This window comes from Microcaecilia unicolor, chromosome 10 (assembly GCF_901765095.1).
Source record: "Microcaecilia unicolor chromosome 10, aMicUni1.1, whole genome shotgun sequence".
NCBI classification, from domain to species: domain Eukaryota; kingdom Metazoa; phylum Chordata; class Amphibia; order Gymnophiona; family Siphonopidae; genus Microcaecilia; species Microcaecilia unicolor.
The window spans coordinates 49,124,071-49,144,963 of NC_044040.1; the positions used below are offsets into that span (position 1 = coordinate 49,124,071).

The 20,893-nt window shown below is 43.5% G+C and overlaps 1 protein-coding gene across 1 annotated transcript in view; it reads right to left on the minus strand.

The window, feature by feature from the left end:
• Positions 1-20,893, minus strand: part of TUBGCP6 (tubulin gamma complex associated protein 6) — an 85,058-nt gene that overhangs the window by 16,953 nt on the left and 47,212 nt on the right. Inside the window, exons 20-22 of the mRNA XM_030216649.1 lie at positions 6,332-6,473; positions 1,465-1,659; positions 1,138-1,270 (exon numbers count right to left, since the gene is read on the minus strand). Of these exons, the coding sequence (XP_030072509.1) occupies positions 1,138-1,270; positions 1,465-1,659; positions 6,332-6,473 (470 nt within the window). The remainder of the gene's footprint in view (positions 1-1,137; positions 1,271-1,464; positions 1,660-6,331; positions 6,474-20,893) is intronic.

The following is a 20,893-nucleotide window of genomic DNA, read 5'->3' on the forward strand; positions in this document are numbered from 1 at the left end:
CCACCACCCTCCCTCCCTCTTGAGTTCCAGACCCCCCCCTCGGTGCATCACCCAAGCCCCTACCCCCCTCGGGCACATAAACCCCCTCACCACCCGCAGCCGCCAATACTAACGCTGTCCAGCCACTGCTGCTTCTCCTGTTGAGCAGCAGCGGCCTGGTCAAAAAGAAAAAAGCAAAAAAACATTTCAAACCTCAAACAGTGCTCTGTAGACAGCCAGCTGGCATTGGCTGTCGTCTCTGCAGCCACTCCTCCTCTCTCCTGCACGTCACTGCCCCTAGTGGAAGACCCCAGAGGAGCGCAGCGACATCACAGGGGAGAGGAGGAGCGGCTGCAGAGACGACAGCCAATGCCAGCTGGCTGTCTACGGAGCACTGTTTGAGGTCTGAAATGTTTTTTTGCTTTTTTCTTTTTGTCCAGGCCGCTGCTGCTCAACAGGAGAAGCAGCAGCCGCTGGACAGTGTTAGTATTGGCGGCTGCGGGTGGCGAGGGGGTTGGTGTGGCCGAGGGGGGGGTGGGTATGGGCTTGTGTGATGCATCGGGGGAGGGGCTTGTGTAATAAGCCGAGGGGAGGTGGGAGCTTGGGTGATGCCGAGGGGCTTGGGTGTTGCGCTGAGGGGGGGCACTGAGAGCTGTTTCGTAGGCAGGGAGAGGAGTAGGGAAACACGCTTTGTGTGTTTCCCTACGCCTCCCCCTGCCTGGCCGGGGTGTTGATGTTCGTCAGGTGGGGGGGGGGGGGTGGTTTGGTGATGTGGCGAGGGGGGGGTGTCTGTGTTGCCCTGCTCTCTGCCACTTGCTCCGAAGTGGCAGGGAGCGGCGCACTGACAGCTGATTCCCAGGCAGGGGGAGGAGTAGGGAAACACGCGAAGCTTGTTTCCCTACTCCTCCCCTTCCCTTGGAATCAGCTGTCACTGACATCACTGACGTCAGTGAGTTCTAGCCTGCCTAGCAGACCACCTTGGAGGGAGCCACGGTCCCAGGCAGGTTAGAACTTTGGAGGTGTGTTTTATTAAATAGGACATGATTTTTAAAATGAATGTAACATTCACACATTAACAAAAAATGTATAAACTTGTGTTAAGTCCACAGAAGCATGCAGACAGAATGAGGTATGTAGTGGATGTCTTCTCTCTCTTACCGGAGCGTTTTAAATGGAACCAGATGTCCTTCAGTGTCCACACCATGTGCTTCAGCTGCAGCAGGAAGGAGAAGATCTTGCTGTATTTACTCATGCAACTTTCTGTGATGACAATGTTCAGAGGCCAATCAACCTAGACAAAGGAAGAGCTATCGCATTACTCTCTCCTGACCTGTCTTTTATTCCCAGCTTTCTCATTTTTCTTTTAACATATTTTTAGTAAGAAATCAACAGCTGTATTCCATAAGTACAGTCCATTTTTATAAACGCTGAAAGCAAAACTCTGCCTAGGTTGAGGCAGAGAAAAGATGATTATCAGTTACTAACCTTATAATGAAGCTCCAAGCAGCTCAAGGCATCTGGTGCATTAGGTTTAAACACCTCAGGGAGGTACTTCAATGCGAATGAGAGGTTGGAAGCTAGTTGGGAGTCTCCATGCAGACTATACTGTAGAGCTTTGTTTAAAATTGAATTGAGAACCAAAGGATTCAGGAGCTCACCTGGTGTCTGTCCCAATCCAAGCTTTAAAAACAAAAATCAAATAAACTGTAAACCATCAATTATTTTTCTACACAGATCAACTTCATACCTTACAGATTGATATTCAAAAGATTTAAGCACTCCCCAAGCATCTACATTTAGGAGGTTAAAAGAGTGAGTAGGAACAGGGCTGGGGGCAGGTTGGAGAAGTAAGTTAGGTATTCAGTGTTGATTTCCAGTCTTAGGCCCCGACTTTGGTGCTCAGCTTTTTCTTTGATATCTGTCTTTCAGTGATCACTACAGTTATCTGCTATCATGTTCTCTGTTGCTATAAGGACTATACAAATCATCTAATCTGTCCAATTAACTTCCTGGAACAATACTATAGATCCTAGTTGCTCTATGGTTAAAGAGAACTTATCTTTAAATAATCCATTAAGTCTTGAAAGGGGCCTCTCTTACATCCTCTGGTTTTGTCAGGAGACAAAATCCATCATGTACTCCTAATCGCATTGTGGCATATCTTGCAACAAAAACACGTTTTTGCCTCCTGATAAATCCAGAGGATGAAACAGAGACCTCTGTTGGGACTTAATGGATTACTTAAAGTGCTATTTAACCTTGGGACTATAATAAGCATTTTAAAATATATGTGATTTGATCGATCTTTGCACAGGAACATTTTCACTAGCATAAAAAGAAAAATAGGTTTTTGAGTGATGAATGAGAGTCCCACAGGCAGCATCTAAAATCTGTCACAAAGTCAATTACAGTGACAACTGTGTTGTGAGCCAGGACCGCCAAGGTCTTCTCCTCCTTTTAAAAAGTTAACTTGTGCCTTAGGCATAGTTTTTGTTGCATCTTTGACAATTATTACCCAATCAGACACTCTACTGTAATTTGTTTACTCTCTAAAGGTGGATTGTTGGCTCCCTCTGTGGAGATAATCGACTTCTGGCTTATGGCAATAAAAGATATTGCCTGCCATTGCAGTGGAAATGAACCAGCAGCCCCGGCTCTACTGTATGCATTAGGCATTATCTAGCACAACCAGCAGGCAGACTATCATCACACCTGTACACCAACGGCTTTGCATCTACTCTTAGTAGATGCTGTTGATGATCTAATCACTAAGGTATGTTTCTATTTGCTATGTGAAAGGTAATATTATAACAGAGAACTTAGGATGTGAAGGCACATAGGGGTACAGGCAGAACCTATTTTTAAAAAGTTGACATGTACCCATGTGAAATTACAAAATAAACCTCTGGAAAATTCGCACAGACTTATACACCAGCTTTGAGGAAGGCACAAATGATCTGCCTAATTATGTGCAGACATGCACATACTTTAACACGTATGTGCAGGTTTTGTAACTGAGAATGCCCATACCATGCATAAAGTACTTGTTTATAGCACAAACTCAAACCTGTGGGCAATGTTATAAGCACCTATTTCTGTGGTAAAATGCTGTTTCACCCACAGAAAAACTTTTATATGTGGCTTAGATCACATAAGCTTGAGCTTAATATTCAGAAGACATGTCATCACCTGACTGCACTCCCAACACTTCAGGAGGAGACAGCTACTCTCCAGGGTAGTGATACCATCAAAGTATTAGGGCTGGTACTGGACTCTAACCTCTCACTTTTCATTCGCATGTCTCACACATTGTCTTGCTTTTTTACAATGTATTATTTATTTAGATTTGCTCACACCTTTTTCAGTAGTAGCTCAAGGTGAGTTACATTCAGGTACATTGGATATTTCTCTGTCCCAGGAGGACTCACAATCTAAGTTTGTACCTGAGGCAATGAAGGGTTAAGTGACTTGCCCAAGATCTCAAGGAGCAGCAGCAGGATTTGAACCGGCCACCTCTAGATTGCAAGACCGGTGCTCTAACCACTAGGCCACTCCTCCACTTTAATTAGATCAATTTAACATCTGCTCAATCAAGATGCGCTCTGCATTTTGCTAAATGTTTTGGTCATTACTCGCATAGACTACTGTAATGTTCTCTTGAGGGGTATCAGACAGAGAGACCAAGCAGCTACAGATGATTCAAAACATTGCAGTGAAGCTGCTTTCTAACACTGGTAAATTTGACCATGTGACCCCACTGCTGTGCGCTGAACACTGACTCCCAGTGGAATATCAGATCATATACAAAACTCTGTTACTGATATTCAAGATTTTGCATGTGGGCTTCCCAACTTTTTTGATTTCTCATTTGACACTTCCTCTAGGGCGTGTACATTCTGGAAACTGATATTTAGCATAGCAGAGCCCTCCCTGTAGAACACCCTCCCATTACCATTATGCACAGAGGACATGCTCCCCAGGTTTAAAATTACGCAGAAAACCCACCTGTTTCATTTGGCATATGGGCTATGACTCTGGTTTCTGGATATGGACAGCTTTCTCCCTCGGGACCTGTGTATGAAGCAACATAGCTACCTTTCTTTTCTCTCTACTCACTTTCTCCTTTTCTGAATTCTTTCCTACTGCTTTTAGCAGAATAGAGTTCCTTTCCCTCTATTGAGTTATTTTTGATTGTATCCCGCTTTGATGGCATTGCCTTAAGTGGTAATCAAACAAACAAAACCTTGAACCATGACCTTCAACTTGCATGTGCAATTTGGGGGGGCCCTTTTACTAAGCTGCATAGCGTCTACGCACGCCCAATGCGCGTCAAAATGGAGTTACCACCTGGCTACTGCGTGACTCTTGCGGTAATTTTATTTTTGGTGCGCGTCCAAAAAATAATTTTTATTTTCGGACACGCGTATCAGACGTACGCCAAGTGGCATTTGATGCACGCAGGTCATTACCGCCCGGTTACCGCATGAGACTTTACCGCTACGTCAATGGCTGGCGGGAAGGTCTCAGGCCCAAAATGGATGCGCGCCAATTTTGATTTTGCCGCATGTCCGTTTTCGGTAAAAATTTTAAAAAGGCATATTTTACAGGTGTGCTGAAAAGTGGAGCAGTGCATGCCCAAAATACGCGCCTACACTACCGCAGGCCATTTTTCAGTGCACCTTAGTAAAAGGACCCCTTGCTCACCAAGCATAAAATAGCGTGTTCAAGTTTACAGAATTAAAGGGTACATGGCTACCCTAAAGAATAGTAGGGATCAACAAATATTCTCATAGCTATAGTTTATTCTTCTTCAAAAAAATTAGCCGTTAGATTTTTTTTGAATTAAAACACTCAGTTTATGTGAGGCCCATAAATATTTGGTAAGTCAATTGTTAGGCAGTATTCTATAAAATTGTGCACCCTAAATCCATCATGTGCAACTGCAAGGGGGCGTCAACCTAGAAGGGGCATGAGCGTGTCAGGGGCCTGACTAGCACTAGAATGTGCAATTTTTAGAATACTATCCTGTAATAGAGATCCAAGTGTGGGTTCTCTAACATTTACAACCCAACCTAGAAACCCCAAACGGGCCTACCAGACTGAGTACACTGCACAGGCTGCACACATCTACCTTCTGCTGAGACTGAGAAAATACAGGTTAGGTCTGCACAGGCTACTTATATAAGAAGTTTTAGTGTTCTCAGTCTCCCTCTGCTGGTAGGAGTGCATAACCCAAGCGTCTTGAACGGTCTGGAGGATTGCTGAGGAAGGTGCATTTATACCAGCTATTTAGCTGGAATAAGTGCTTGCACCTCATTAGGCATGCTAGTATTCTGTCTTGGCAATTATGCGCGTAACTACCAGTATTGAATTTGCACTTAGTCCGCCCAATATTTAGCGCTATTTAACTGGTCAGAACGGATGCTGGCCGGTTAAATACTGCTTAACCGTCTATCCGTCAACATTCAACGGGGGATAACTGGCTATCCTCCGTTCAATATCCATGGTTAGAGGATAATCGGTTATATCATGTGATATAACTGGCTATCCACCGATTTTAAACTGGGTTTGGCAGTCATATTTGGCCGCGTCAAACCCTGGTATATCTTTGGCCAGTTTAAAGATAACCAGCTATATCTGAATATCGACAAAGCTGGTTATCTTCAAACCGGCCGAAAACCCCCAGGTATTCAATGCAGGTCACTGAAAATGGCCCAGCACTGAATATCCGGGTTCAGTGTAGACTGCGGGAGACAGCCCAGCTATCTCCCGTGCTCTGAATATCGGGCTAGTGTGTTTTATCCTAGGGCCTAACTTTATCTTATTCATTTAAAAAAATGTTATTCTGCCTACAACTAGATGGATCACAAAGCAACACACACAATAAAAAGATTAAAACAAACACATTATCATGACAAAGTCATACATTGCTCAAAATAAAGACACAAGCATCAGAATGTACTTTTGAGAATTATCCCCATGGTGGTTAGCTCAGTGGGCTGAGAACCAGGGAATCCAGATCCTGCTTCTCCCACTGATCCAAAAAAATATGGGAAATCTTCACAGAATGGCTACTTGTCTCAAAGGGCAGTCTAGCCGAATGGTGGTCTTCAGAAGACAAGTTTCTCAGTTTTCCAAACACGTAAAAATCCAAAAGAATAACACAAACCAAAATACCCAAACGCATTTATTATAAACCAATGCTATCCAAGTTCACATGGTGCAAAAAAGTGAGGGGCACTTGTCAAATGCTTGGCTAAAATGCAAGAAGGACTTCAACCTTGGGAGCCTGGAAAGCTTCAGTCGTGATAATTATTTGTCAAGATGTGAGGTGAAGAAAAGTATTTTGTACCTTATCGAAGAGCAGGTCACTGAGAGACTGGGCAAACTCTCCATCTTCCATCAACAAGAAATGCTGGAGAGCTTCAAAGTGCTTCTCCATGTTCAGCTCCACAAAATAGTAATCCACAATGGCTTGGTTCACAAGGGACACACTTAGAATAGAAAAATTGTTTTGATTTTTTTCTTACACAAATCAAATAGTCAAGATAAAACGAAAGATTTATGTTTGCACAACACACAAAATATATGTATGTGGAGAAGAAGATATCACATCGCACTCATATTTCATCAGGGATCCCAGAAAAATAAGCAGCTGAATTCAGGGAGCGGGTTTATACCATCACTTCAAGGTAAGCGCCGTCAAAGGGATGTTCTTGACTGACCGTTTCTCCTTAGTTCTCCTTGAAATGTAACTTACAAAGAGGTTCCCAAGTCTGTCCTAAAACAAAGCAGCCACTTGGGTTTTGAGGATATCCACAGTGAATATACATGAGATTAATTTGCATACAGTGGTTGTCCCAAGTATGTATATTAAGCTCATGCATACTCACTATGGACAGTCTGAGCACCTGAGTGGCTGTGGAATCAACAGGGTGGGGTTGGGAACCATTGACTTATACTGCTCGGAAAAACCTTAGCCTTACAAAGCTGAGTCCTGACAATCCAAGTCTAAGTAGATAATCTTTCTACTTCTAACAGCAGAACCTCTGTACTTAACATTCGTATGATAGAATCCTGCCTTGGCCCCTTTACAGGGACCTTAAAAGGCAGTGCATAGCAGATCGTGAGACAGGAAAACCTAACAGAAAAGCCAAAAATAAAACAAAATGCAAAAAAACAGAACAAAAAGAAAACACAAAAAAAGATTACAGAAACAGTAAACTACAAAATAATGGAATACCTTTTTATAACATAGAACATGAATGTTTCTATTTATTTAAATAACCATATTGAGAATACTTTTTTTTAAAGGGGATCTAGATGGGGAAATCACATGGGCTTTTATAAAATTACCCCACAGAAAGTAGGCATGCACATTTAGATCTGCTTTAACGTGTCAGAACAAGCATATGTGTAAATTTTATAACACACACATACACAAAAGGGCCAATCGCATCCCTGCTCTATTTGTTTCTTTCAGGAATGCCTAAGCATATAGGAGGTAATTCAATGAAGGTTGTCTAAAGTTAGGCGCTTAGGACTAGATTCTATATATGGTGCCTGAAAAATCAGCGCTGAAAATAATTCTGCCTAGGCGTATTCTGTAAACCGTGCCTAGACTTAGGCACGACTTATAGTATACATCTAGCCAGTTTATAGAATATGCCTAGCGACCATGCCTGCACCTAACTCTAGGCGCATCCATTTACGCCAAGTAAAACTTGGTGTAAATACTGGTGACTAAGATAGGCGCAGAGCAGGTGTATTCTATAACCGTTTGTGTAGATTTTCGGAATGCCCATGGCCACGTCCCCTTTTTTGGCAGCGCATTTGAATTTATGTGCACCACTTTACAAAATATGCCTACCAAGTTGTACTCGTAAATTCTAATTAGTACATAAGTATTGCCATACTGGGAAAGATCAAAGGTCCATCAAGCCCAGCATCCTGTTTCAAATAGTGGCCAATCCAGGTCACAAATACCTGGCAAGATCCCAAAACAGTACAAGGAGAAATTAGATCTTACCTGCTAATTTGCTTTCCTTTAGTCCCTCCGGACCGGACCAGGATTGGACTGATGGGTTGTGCTCGCCTACCAGCAGGTGGAGACTGAGAAAAAACTCTGACTCTAGAGAGCCAATAGGAGCCCTGGCCATGTGACCTTAGCCTCAGTATTTGAATAACAAAGCAGGAAAAAAAGAAAGACCTTCTGTGCCGTATGGAATCCTAGCAGCCACAAAGCACTCGGCAATGCCAAGTATCAGAGCTCACCAGCAACTCTCACCAGAGAAGTGGTATGGCCCGATATGTATTACAGCTCACCAGCAACTCTCACTAGAGAAGTGGTATGGCTCACTTGTACTATAGCTCACCAGCAACTCTCACCAGAGAAGCGATATGGCTCACATGTAATATAGCTCACCAGCAACTCTCCCCAGAGAAGTGGTATGGCTCACGCATAATATAGCTCACCCGCAACTCTCACCAGAGAAGTGGTATGGCTCACTTGTCTTATAGCTCACCAGCAACTCTCACCAGAGAAGTGGTATGGCCCACTTAAGATTTTATATATATTCCATCAACTGAGCTTACCAGCAACTCTCACCAGAAAAGTGGTAAATCATATTTAAGGTTTTATAGATATTCCAGCAACTGAGCTCAGCCACAACTCTCACCAGAGAAGTGGTATGGCGTATTTAAGGTTTTATAGATAGATTCCAGCAATTGAGCTCACCAGCAACCACCAGAGAAGTGGTATAGACCACGTAAAGTTCTGTATATATATAGTATTGTTCCACGAATCGTAAAGGAATGAATACACTTCCTACTGAATACACTTCCTACTTAATAAAAGAAGCTAAAGAGTAGAGAGAACATGGGAGGGGCCTGGTCCGGTCCGGAGGGACTAAAGGAAAGCAAATTAGCAGGTAAGATCTAATTTCTCCTTCCTTAGCGTCCCTCCGGACCGGACCAGGATTGGACTGATGGGAAGTACCAAAGCAGTAATCTGAAGGGAGGGACCCTATGAAAACTGCAGAGAAATGTTCATGCTGCATAGGCCACCTGGCGACAACTAACATGTAGTGTGTCCCAATGAGCAAAATAAAATGAAACTAGGACTAAGTTGCCAACTTACCAATGTGCACCGAGAGCACCAAAAATCGCCGTAGTAAGAATAGAGCCCGCTTCTGAAGTTGTGGAATATGTTGTAATACGCTGTGGAACTGCCCTCTCAGCGAGAAGAGAAATAGACATTCTCATTTCCTTGATCCTTCGCGATATAGCGGGTTAGAAACAATGAAAAACTTTTACGCCTACTGGCTAGAAGGACAAAACCAATAAGAAAAAACCGATTGGGAAAGGTGAAAACTTTAAACTACAGCAGACCGAAAAGAAGTTACCAACCGTAGAAGTATTCCACACATAGATCTACTTGCTGCAATGGCTACTGGGAAACACTGCTTGAAGAGGAAAACTTTATAGAAAAAGTTATGGCTACTAGAAAACAGAACTTTAAGAGTCTGTTCACCTAGTTCACCTAGCTGGTGGACGAAGCGGGAGGTACAGGTGCAGGACTCCTTTAAGAAACCGCTTTGACAGTGGATGCTGCATAAGCGTGCGGTTGTCAACAGTATCATGCATCACTGATAGAGCTGCCAAATGAACTCTAATGGATGAGTAAGACAGACAAGATTTCGCAAGATGCAGAAGATATTCCAAAACATGCAAAATGGATACTGTTTGTAGAATGAAGTGGCGAGAGGAGTACCACAGAGTGAACCGTCGCCACTTTGATTCATAGGACTTTAATGTAGATTTCTGTCTGGAAGCAATTAAAACTTGAAGTACTTCCTGCGAAAATATCAAAGATGTTGCAGACCCAGTAACCACGCCATAAGTTTGAGTGACTGGGGGTCCGGATGTAGAAGGGTGCCTTGGTTCTGCGTAAACACCTATTGAGATGATGGAATAAACGCATAAAGAAGGCTGAAAAACCCCTGCTGGACGTTGGCATCTGTCCCTGTCTCCGTCAAGACTGTTGCTGAACGGAAGAAGCAAGAAATGTTCGTGAGCCTGAAGGCAAAAAGAGATAGCCCTGAAGTGTCGCAGTGAGGAAGTAAGGCTGAAAAAATGAGAGTCCATTCACCTAAATGCAGGGTGACACAACTAAGAAAAAATGAGTACAAACTCAAGAGTATACTCTTAACTCCTCCTTGGCGGATGACATAACCCATTGCCATGGCAAGGACCAACATAGCTCTCTCCGCCTTGTTTGTCAGTAGGGAAAACAAAATTCACCCGAAGGTAAAACGAATTGCTGAGGTCCCCCAGAAAAAAAATATATACAAACAAGCTTCTACCAAAAAGTGTACTGCACGAAGCATCCCAATGACAGAACTAAGGTTCTTGAGATAACTAGATGACACTTAAATAGTGCGATTGATGACCCTGAGATTCGCAATAGGATGAAGGAAAATTCCTTCTTGGGCATTAGAAAGTAAAATTGCATTCTGCAGAATAGAGCGAGGAAATGGCCGAAGGCCCAAGGTCACCAAGAAAAATATAAACTGGGATGTTTGCAGAGGAGACAAAAGACTGTGCGCCAACCTGACTAAACAAAGAGAAAATCAGAGATATCTGATGAGAGATCAAATGAGAGATCAAATGAGAGGCCTGGCTACAATCACCACCCAACCTAGAGACTGTAAGAAATGCAACACCCGGTGCGTGACCTGAGAACTCTGCTGATAAGACTTTCTCCAATTAGGCAGTCGTCTAGGTAAGAATGAAATGACCCTAAGAGCGCAATGAACATCCTCTTAGATCTATAAAAGAACGGAAGAGAGAGTACTGCTGAAAATGACCGGTTAATGCATAAGCAAAAAACTAGCCATTCTCTGGATCCTGAGGAGAAGAGGAAGGGTGACCAAGGACACCAGTTAAATAGGGCTACAAACTCCAACCCTATCTCTATGGCGTTCCATAGTTGGGTAAGTTCTGAATATAGAAAGTTCTGAATATAGGAGTCCACCAGCTATGGTAGTACGCTCCGGACAGAAAAAAATTGTCCCAGTATGAACGTCTGATTCACCGGCCTGTAATTTCTTGGATCTCCCTAATCCACATACCACTAATCCACGTACCACGGTCATGCGTCCTCCCTCACTGAAATGTAGATTGTAAGCTCCTTTGAGCAGGGAACGTCCTTCTTTGTTAATTTGTACAGCGCTGCGTAACCCTAGTAGCGCTCTAGAAATGTTAAGTAGTAGTAGTAGTACCAGACTCACACCCAATAGATATGAATGTTGAGCTTGTTTCAGGTTAAAACACCGAACCTAGGCCCAGGGTCCCCGGTGTTCCTAGTGGTGAACAGCCATGGCAAATATTGTATGCGTTAGTTTGCAGAATTACTGCAAAGCCTTGCTTTTGGAGCACAGATTTCTGTTCGATACTCTCGTGAGAGGTTTTTTTTTTTTTTTTTCTTTTCTTTAATGCTGTTCTGGCTGTAGAAAGGTGGACATTTGAGCTTCCCCAGAATGGCAAAACTTATGTACCTATGCCCATTAGATATGAATGCTGGACTTGATGGACTTTAGGCCTTACCCAGCATAACCATACTTATGTACCTATGGTATAAATACACAGGAAGTGAGTGAATCCCCTTCCAATTGAAAGAACACTCTGGAGTGAAGGCGCATAGAATGAAAATGAAAAAGGACAAACTTGGAAATTACCTGTAACGAAAAAAGTGAAGTTGTGCCACAGCCACTTGGTGAAGGCAGTGTAGACAAGACTGTATCTGAATTCAAGAAAGCTTGATATAACATCAGGTCTCTAAGGAAGAGGAAGAGATAGCAGATGGTATGTATAGGCATACTGGACCAAACCAGGATGTTTATAATCTGCCAATGCTGCACTGATAGAGTAGAGACAAACACGAGTAGATGGTTTGAGGACCGTCCACTATCTTTAAGTGAAAGGATGACTTTATTCTCTAAGTGACCATATGTCCTGTAAAAACCAGAAGAAAGCTAAAATGAAAAATGAGAGGCTTCAAGGCAGTTGGAAAAGAAGGGAAGACATGAATAAAGCATGCCTGCTAAGGCAGCTGAGTGACTGGGAGCTTGGTAGACAGGACTGTCCCTCAGAGAATATGAAAGAGCTGATATATCCCCATGGCATCTGAACAATATACTGTATGCCTCTAGAGAAGGCTTCTTAAAGTCGGAAAAAGAAAACACTGTATAACACTACAGCCATTGAGAGTGTCTGTTAAGTTCTTAAAACACTATATAACATCATAGGCATGGAGTAAAATGCTTGAAAGGAACTAATATATTATGGTCAGAATTGCAAAGTACCAATCAATTGACTCTTAGACAATGTAGTCCTATTCACCAGGGAATGAGAAAGACAGAAATTTACTCTATGCCTATAGAGAAAGTTTCTAAAGTTCTTAAAACACTGTATAATACTACAGCTATTGAGGAAAATGCTTGAAATGAATTATGATATTATGATAAGATGTAGATTTTCCACCAGGCAATGAAAAATGACTGAGCACCAGAAAAAACTAGTGTTAACAGCCCCGTGATACATAGAAATTTAAAAGAAGAAAAGCTTGTTATATATTCATATATGAAAGGAGCCCCCTTTCAACCAAATATTGCCTGCTGATGTGAAGAGCATTTTAGAATATGCCGTTCAAGAGTCACGTGATGCTAGGCGAGGGGAAGGTCGCCGCTTGAGAGAGCTCCAAGACCCCTCGTAAAACAACTTCCCCTAGCGCTGACCACAGCGGCAGAGAGCCCACAAAATCGAGCTGGAAAAGCGTGGGAAACTCCCTTGGTGCAAACGACGGCGAGTAAACAGCGATTCGGGTCGGAATGGCCACTAAAATCAGCCGGAAAGACAGCACAAGGAGCCGCACGGGTGAAAACAAAATGGCGGAGGTCGGCGCGTCGAGCGAGGCGGTGAGTTCCGCCTGGGCGGCAGAGATAGCCGCGGAGGTTTCCGCTTTGCTGGAGGCATCTGTCGACAAAAAACTACAGAAAATCTCAGATCAAATAGTGCAAATGGACTGCAAATTAGAAAGCTTACGCACAGATTTGACTGGGTTTCAGCAGAGACTGTCGGACGTGGAAGATCAGTGCCAGCAGAGAGATAAGAAACAAGAACAAATGAGGGAGCAATTGAATAAACTGGAAGCCAAAATAGAAGATCTCGAAAACAGATCGCGCCGGAACAACCTCAGACTGGTGGGGCTCCCGGAGTCAATACGCGAGGTAGAGTTGAGGGACTTTCTCGAAACATGGCTGCCTAAGGTCCTGAACCTACCAGAATTGGAGAAGGAGTTCAAAATTGAGCGAGCGCACCGGTTGGGCCGTGCGGGACAGAACTTGGAAAGACCTCGTGTGATAATATGTAAAATCCTCAACTACACTCACAAGCAAGAAATATTGCGGGCATGGAGAGGGAGAGGCAAGGTGCAGTACGAGGCCCGCAATGTCCTATGTTTTCAAGACTTCTCAACAGCAGTAGCAGCCCAGCGCAGGCAATTTGTAGAAGTGTGCAAGAGCCTGCATGAAAAGAGAGCGAATTTCGCTCTAATGTACCCTGCCAAACTAAGAGTTCAGTATAAGGGCAAACAACACCTTTTCAGTTCACATGTGGAAGCCCTGCATTTTGCCAACAAAATGGAGCAGAGACCGGAGGAAGGGAGTGAGGCCGCAAGGAACAACAGCCCAGGAGATTAGGGATAAGGCGGTGATAAAGGCTTGATTGGAGTAAGCCCGGACACTAAATCTCTGCTAAGCTGACAGGACTGTAAGGTCTGTGCAGAAAGGTAGAATGCTTGAATAACTGCAGGTATTATCTAGGCCTTAGCAGGGACATACACCGTAGATTTTTGTATTAAAGGCTGTGTCTAAGTTCACATAGAAAGGATGTAAATCTAAGGCTAATACTATGTATAAGAAAATGCAGGTCTGCATAAAAGTTAGAAGTTTATAATTAACAAAGGGTGAAATATAACATTTGGGGGTCAGCGCTGGGGGGAAAAGGGGGGGGGCGTGACTCGTTCTCTAGCGAGAACAACAGGACAGGAAAGAAGGAAGATAGAGGAGGGGGGAGGGAGGGTTAAGGGGCAGATGGGGAAGGGGAAAGGGGAACTACGGAAAGGAGCAATGAGTGTAAAGGTTTTTTTTTTTTTTTTTTATTATTGGTTTGGACAGCCGTACATGGATACAATTGCAGGTCAAAGAAAGGAGGGTGCCCTGGGGCTGGGGGGGTGCTCTTCAGAATACGAAAGTTATCAGATATAGTAATGATTGTAAAACAAGAAGATGACCCCAATTAGGTTGATATCCTGGAATGTGGGGGGGATCTCCTCTCCGGTGAAACGTTCTAAAGTACTGCAGGCGCTGCAGAGACACAGAGCTGACATAGCATTCCTTCAGGAGACCCATCTCTCAACTACAGAGCATAAAAAATTTCAGAAGGGCTGGGTAGAACAGGCAGTAGGATCACCAGCACAAGGGAAAAAAGGAGGAGTGTTGATACTAATAAGGAGGGGCCTGCAAATGCGAACAAAAAGAATAAGACGAGATGAGGAAGGCCGAATAGTGATAATGGAAATAGAAATAGGCACGACTTCATATATTCTGTGTAACATATACGCACCCAATGTGTATGACAAGAAATTCTATAGCAAATTATTGGAACTGCTGGGGCCCTATCAGGGGGGCAATGTAATACTCGGAGGGGACTTTAATATGGTGTTGGACCCTGAAATGGATAGAAGTGGTACACTGGGACTACTGCATAGATTTCAATCAAGGGGTGTGCCTTTCCTCTGCTCCGCCCTCAACCTGATAGATGTGTGGAGGATATTACACCCTTCGCAGAGGGACTATACACATACCTCTAGGGCGCACTTGACCCAGTCCCGTATAGACTACTTTCTCATATCCCCAACATTGTTTTCCCAAGTGCCAAAAGCAGAGATAGGCCCATGCGAGATATCGGATCACGCGATGGTATGGTTTGAATTACAAGTTACGGGAAGGGGGCATGGGAGGGGAGGATGGAGATTTCCGTTTGAATTGTATAGAGACCCAAATTTCAAGCCCTTTATCAGTGAAAAATGGCAGGACTTCCAGCAATTTAACGAGGGCCATAGGCAGGAGGTGGCACTATACTGGGAAACAGCCAAAGCTGTAATGAGGGGGGAGGTGATAGCCTACAGAGCTAGAGCTAGGAGACTGAGGGATAAAGAGATTCTCCGCTTGGAAAGGGAGGTTCGGACAAGAAGGAAGAGACTAGGGGAGGAAGTAACGGACGAGAACAAGAAGGAACTGCTCATAACTCAGAAAAACCTAAACGAGCTCCTCCATCAAAGAGCACAAAAAACGCAAATGTACTATAAATATCAATTATTTCAATACGGAAATAAAGCAGGTACACTTTTAGGCAGGTTAGTGCAAGGGAAGAAAGGGCCCTCAAGGATCTTGCAAGTGAAGGATGGAGGAGGGAACCTTATAAAAGAAACTGGAGGTATTATAGGGAGGTTTAGGGACTATTTTAGGGCCCTATATGCAAAACCTACTGATATTATAGAAGACAGTAACCTATATTTAATAAACCAAAATTTGCCCAAGATTACTGAGGTGCAGAGGGAGACTTTGAACAAACCTATTGAGGAAGGGGAATTGATGCTGGCCTTACAACAAAGTGATTTGCACAAAGCGCCAGGGCCAGACGGGTTTAGTGTAGCATTTTACAAGATCCTACAAGAACAGGTTACACCTCCTCTGCTAGATTTATATAATCACATGATCACAACTGGGACAACGCCAGACTCCATTAACATAGCAAAAATCATACTATTACGAAAGCCAGGGAAGGATGATACTGACGTAAGTTCATATAGACCAATCTCCCTTTTAAATAGTGATCTAAAACTATATGCAAAGATCCTAGCCAATCGACTGGCAAAGCTTTTGCCTGGGTTAATAGCATCCCCTCAAGCTGGGTTTGTGCGAGGGAGAACAGTGGCAAAAAATGTGCGGGCCCTGTTGGCATCCTTGGAGACAGTGGATAGACAGAAAAGGCCTTCTCTGGTGGTCAGTTTTGATGCAGAGAAGGCCTTTGATAAGGTGGTGTGGGGCTTTCTGTTTGCGGTGCTGACAAAGATGGGCATTGAAGGGGCTTTCCAGGATGCGATAGGAGCACTATATGTAAACCCTCAGGCATATTTATGGATCAATGGGGAACAATCGCCCTTGTTTCCGATAGAGAGGGGCACGAGACAGGGGTGTCCTCTCTCGCCCCTGCTATTTGTCTTGGCCTTAGACCCGCTGATTAGGGAAATTATGGACCATCCAGAAATAGAGGGGGTAAAATGGGGACCTGAAGGGTTTAAGATATCCGCATTTGCGGACGACCTGTTGGTTCATTTAACGCAACCAAAGAGCTCATTGGAGGTCCTATTAGAACTCTTTAGGGAATATGGGGATTTCGCCGGCTTTAAAATAAATTTTTCAAAATCATTAGCACTGGCCACAGATAATAAGGTAAGGCAGCTGTGGGGAACAGAGTTCCCGCTGCGATGGGCATCAGAGTCACTTAAATACTTGGGAGTACAGATTCCTAAAAAAACATCGGAAATACATCTGATGAATATTGGTCATAGGATTGCAGCTTTGAAGGATCGATTAGACGGATGGGGAGCCCTGCCACTTAATCTGCATGGGAGAGTGCATCTATTTCGTATGGTGGAATTTCCACGATGGTTATATCTATTTCAGGTACTCCCTATACGATTACGGGCTAAAGACATAAATCAAATCGGTAAATATGTCAGGAAATTTATCTGGAGAGGAGCAAAGCCAAAACTCCCCTTGAAGTTAATGATGGGGTCATGGAGAGAGGGAGGCATTGGGCTACCAAACCTCCGCCGTTACAATCAGGCAAGTTTACTAAGGCACCTGGGTGATTGGTTACTAGACAGGCAAGACTACACTCCCCGTAACTTGGAGCAGGAATGTTTTAAACCATACCATTTATATTTCATGTTACAATGCCCAAGCCGACAACTCCCGCCATGGGCAAGCAATAGTATATTGGTAAGACCTCTGAGACAAATGTGGAGAGAGTTAAATGAAATCTGGGGGCTAGCAGCGGATGGGACAGACATTCTACCGCTGCAGGGCAACCCACAGTTTTTACCAGGTATGGAGAACAAAGTAATATGTAGGTGGGCAATGATGGGGATCACCAGATTAGAACATGTACTGGATTCTAAGGGACGACTATTGGAGCTTGGAGCCTTGGGGGTGGGTATAACTCAAAGCCATCAATTTGCGTATTACCAGATAGCACATTATGTCAGATCTCTAGAACAAGGGAAATTGAGTAGTGGGCATGGGCGCCAGATAAGGGCATTCTTTAGTTCTATACGAGGGGAGCGTTTATCGGTCTCTGGTTTACAAAAAGCATTGGGAGAGACGAACAGGAGTAAAGATACAGGCTATATTCTAGGGAAATGGGCCCAAGATCTAAAGCGTCCAAACCTGAAACTAGACTTTCAGAAACTATCTGCTAGGATTCCCACCATATCGAGAAATGCGGCTATGAGGGAGTGTCAATACAGGATCTTACATAGGGCTTACATGTCCAAGCAGCAACTATCCAAATTCGGAGGAGGAGCTGATCCTTTGTGCACTAAGTGTGGGCAGAGGGAAGGCACATTATATCATTACCTTTGGGAGTGTTACAAGATCCAGAATTATTGGAGGCAAATTGTGGGATTTTTAGAGCGGATATTAAAGAATAAGATTCCACTTACTCCGCAGGGTCTCCTTTTGGATCAGTATGAGCTCTTTGTCTCGCACAGGGGGGGAACCCGGCAATTCATCAGGAAAGCCAGCCTGGTAGGCAAGAAACTGATCATGCAGGCCTGGGTACACTCTGATCCGCCGGAGTATTGGCATTGGAGAAATAGATTGTATGAATTACTGTTGATGGAGAGAAGAGAGGTGGGATCCTCCCCCAAGGGGAAGAAGGCATTCTTGAGGATCTGGGAACCCTATATCCAGTCCCTGGCACCCAGGGCGAGGAGTTATATTCTGAATCGACTATAAGCGGCTATGTCCTCTTTTTTTTTTTTTTTTTTTTTTTTTTTCATTTGGCATCAAGTCGTATCATAAGGTTGTAACAGAGTTTTCTTTAATATGCTGTAGTGCTGTATAAGCACTAGAGGAACATTGTTTGCTTCGCAGGATCACCAAGAAAATCTGTTGATCTTTATAATTATAAGGACGGGAGGGTGGGGGGAGGGGGGGGTCTAGGGATAAAAGAAGAAAATGAGTTGAAGTATGCGGAAGGATCACAAGTGTCCGTGGTATCAGAAAGGCCATCTGTCAAACATTAAGTAACAGGTTTCATACAATGAGACAATGAATAGATGAAACTTAATGACTTTCAAAGGAGACAAGATATGTGATCGTATATAACATGTTTATTGAGAATTCAACATTTGTAGCATATATTGTGTTTTCAAATGTCATTGGTTCTTTGTTGTATTCTTTATACACTTCAATAAAAAAGATTTAAAAATAGAATATGCCGTTCAGCACATACAAAAGTGTACACATCTTGGAGCCGAACTGCTCTATGAACTGCAGCCTTACCTTCAGCAGAGAGATCCCCGACTGATAAGATGGAGGGAGAAACAAAATGGCCGCCGTTCGCTCCACTGGCCCTGTGGCGATCGTCGACAGCGCGCCCGACACCTCCAAACAAGCGGAGCCCAGTGGAACGGCGAAGAAACAACAGCCGGCGAAAAAGGCTCCGAAAAAACTGGAGGCAGCACCGGACCCGAAGAAACCTTGAAGGGAGAGCAAAATTTACACGTTCCGGCTGCGTGAACTGCGCGACGCTGACCGACAGCAGCTGTTTGAACGTTTAAGCCATATCGGAAAAAACAGGTGGCCGCGCTTACGCGGTTCGCACATTTCTTTTTTTTTTTTTTCTTCATTTGTTTAAACTGCTGCCGCCAAAACGCAAGAAAATGGAGGAAATTAAATCTGATGAGAAAAATCGCTGTTTAAAGTCACAGATACTGAATTATTTTCTTCTGTTTTTTTTTTTTTTTTTTTTTTATAACCCCTCAATCATAATAAAACACTGGAGCTGCCTGCTCGTTAGAAGTCTGGGGAAAGAAAGGCTGCTTCTTTGAATTTCCTTTTATTTGATTTAATTCTTTTAAAGCAGCTACCTGTTAAAAGTGGCTGCCTCTCCCAAAGACGGTACACCTTTCCAGAGAAAGGGACGGCCCTTCCCTGCTAAGCCAGGGAGATGGGGAGGAAGGGGGGTGGACTCGAGACACCCGAGTTTAACACCCCCGAGGCTGTCAAAGAAAGAAGAGAAAGGAAACCCTGTCAAGCCTCTAAATAAGATTCCAGGCACAGAAGAATTATCACAAATATCTGTAATATCTAAAGAGAAAAGGAGAGAGACTAATGGGCTCACTTCCTACCTGCTGGGAGACTGAGAAAATACTGAGGCTAAGGTCACATGGCCAGGGCTCCTATTGGCTCTCTAGAGTCAGAGTTTTTTCTCAGTCTCCACCTGCTGGTAGGCGAGCACAACCCATCAGTCCAATCCTGGTCCGGTCCGGAGGGACGCTAAGGAAAACATTTTATACTGCTTATCCCAGAAATAGTGGATTTTCCCCAAGTCCATTTAATAATGGTCTATGGACTTTTCCTTTAGGAAGCCGTCCAAACCTTTTTTAAACTCCGCTAAGCCAACCGCCTTTACCACATTCTCTGGCAACAAATTCCAGAGTTTAATTACACGTTGAGTATCAATAATTGCTTAAGTGGCAATTATCGGCATCGACTGGCTTGTTAATTAAACTGTGCATGAAAATCCAGAATATGACTGGACTTGAACAAACAATTTCAGTCACACCACACAGAATCCGGAGGTAACTGCAAATTCTATTTTGGAAAATACACCTATAATAATTGCCATTATAGAATACTAAAACAAGTTGGCATTTTAGCACCTAACTTTAGTCACTAGCACTTACACCGTGACAATGGCGGGTGTAAATGCTCACGCCTAAATACAGGCCATTACGCATGTAACTGACAATATTCCATAAACTTAGTGCATAATTGCTTGACCTGCCCATGTCCCTTTGTAGATGTGCACCATAGAAATTAGGCGCTAAGGGGGAGATTCTATATATGGCACCTAAAAAATCGGTGCGGATATTCTATAAGTGGCATCTAGATTTAGGTGCGGTATATATAATACACTTAGTTGATACCTTAGTGCCTAAAACTATGCGCATCCGTTTACACCAATGAATATGTGGTGTAAGTCCCTGTGTGTAGATTTACATGGCCTAGGCCATATTCTATAACAACACGCGTAAATTTGGGAATGCCCATTCCCCCACCCATAACCACTCCCTTTCTGCCTGCATGCGTTATAAGTTCGACGCACTTCGTTACACAATATGCTTAGCGAGTTATGCAGTAAATTCTAATTAATGCTCATTATTGTGTAAGTGCTGTTATCAGTTGGCAGCGCTGGTTAGCTTGTTATGCGCGTTGCTACAAAATCCACTTGGATCTATGCGCAGATCTCTAGGCGCGCTATATAGAATCTAAGGGTAAGTTTCTAGAATAGGGGATGTAAGTCAGTTATCTGCATAGCATAACTACAAATTAGTGACAATTAGTATTTGTTAGTGCCAATTACTGGTACTTAATGATAATTAACTAGCTGAATCTATTCTATAAGTGGTCGCACAATTGCCACTTATGTGCCAGTCATGGAATTAAGAAGCTAATGGGTAAAAAAAGCAAGCATTAAGGAGATAATTGTATAAAGT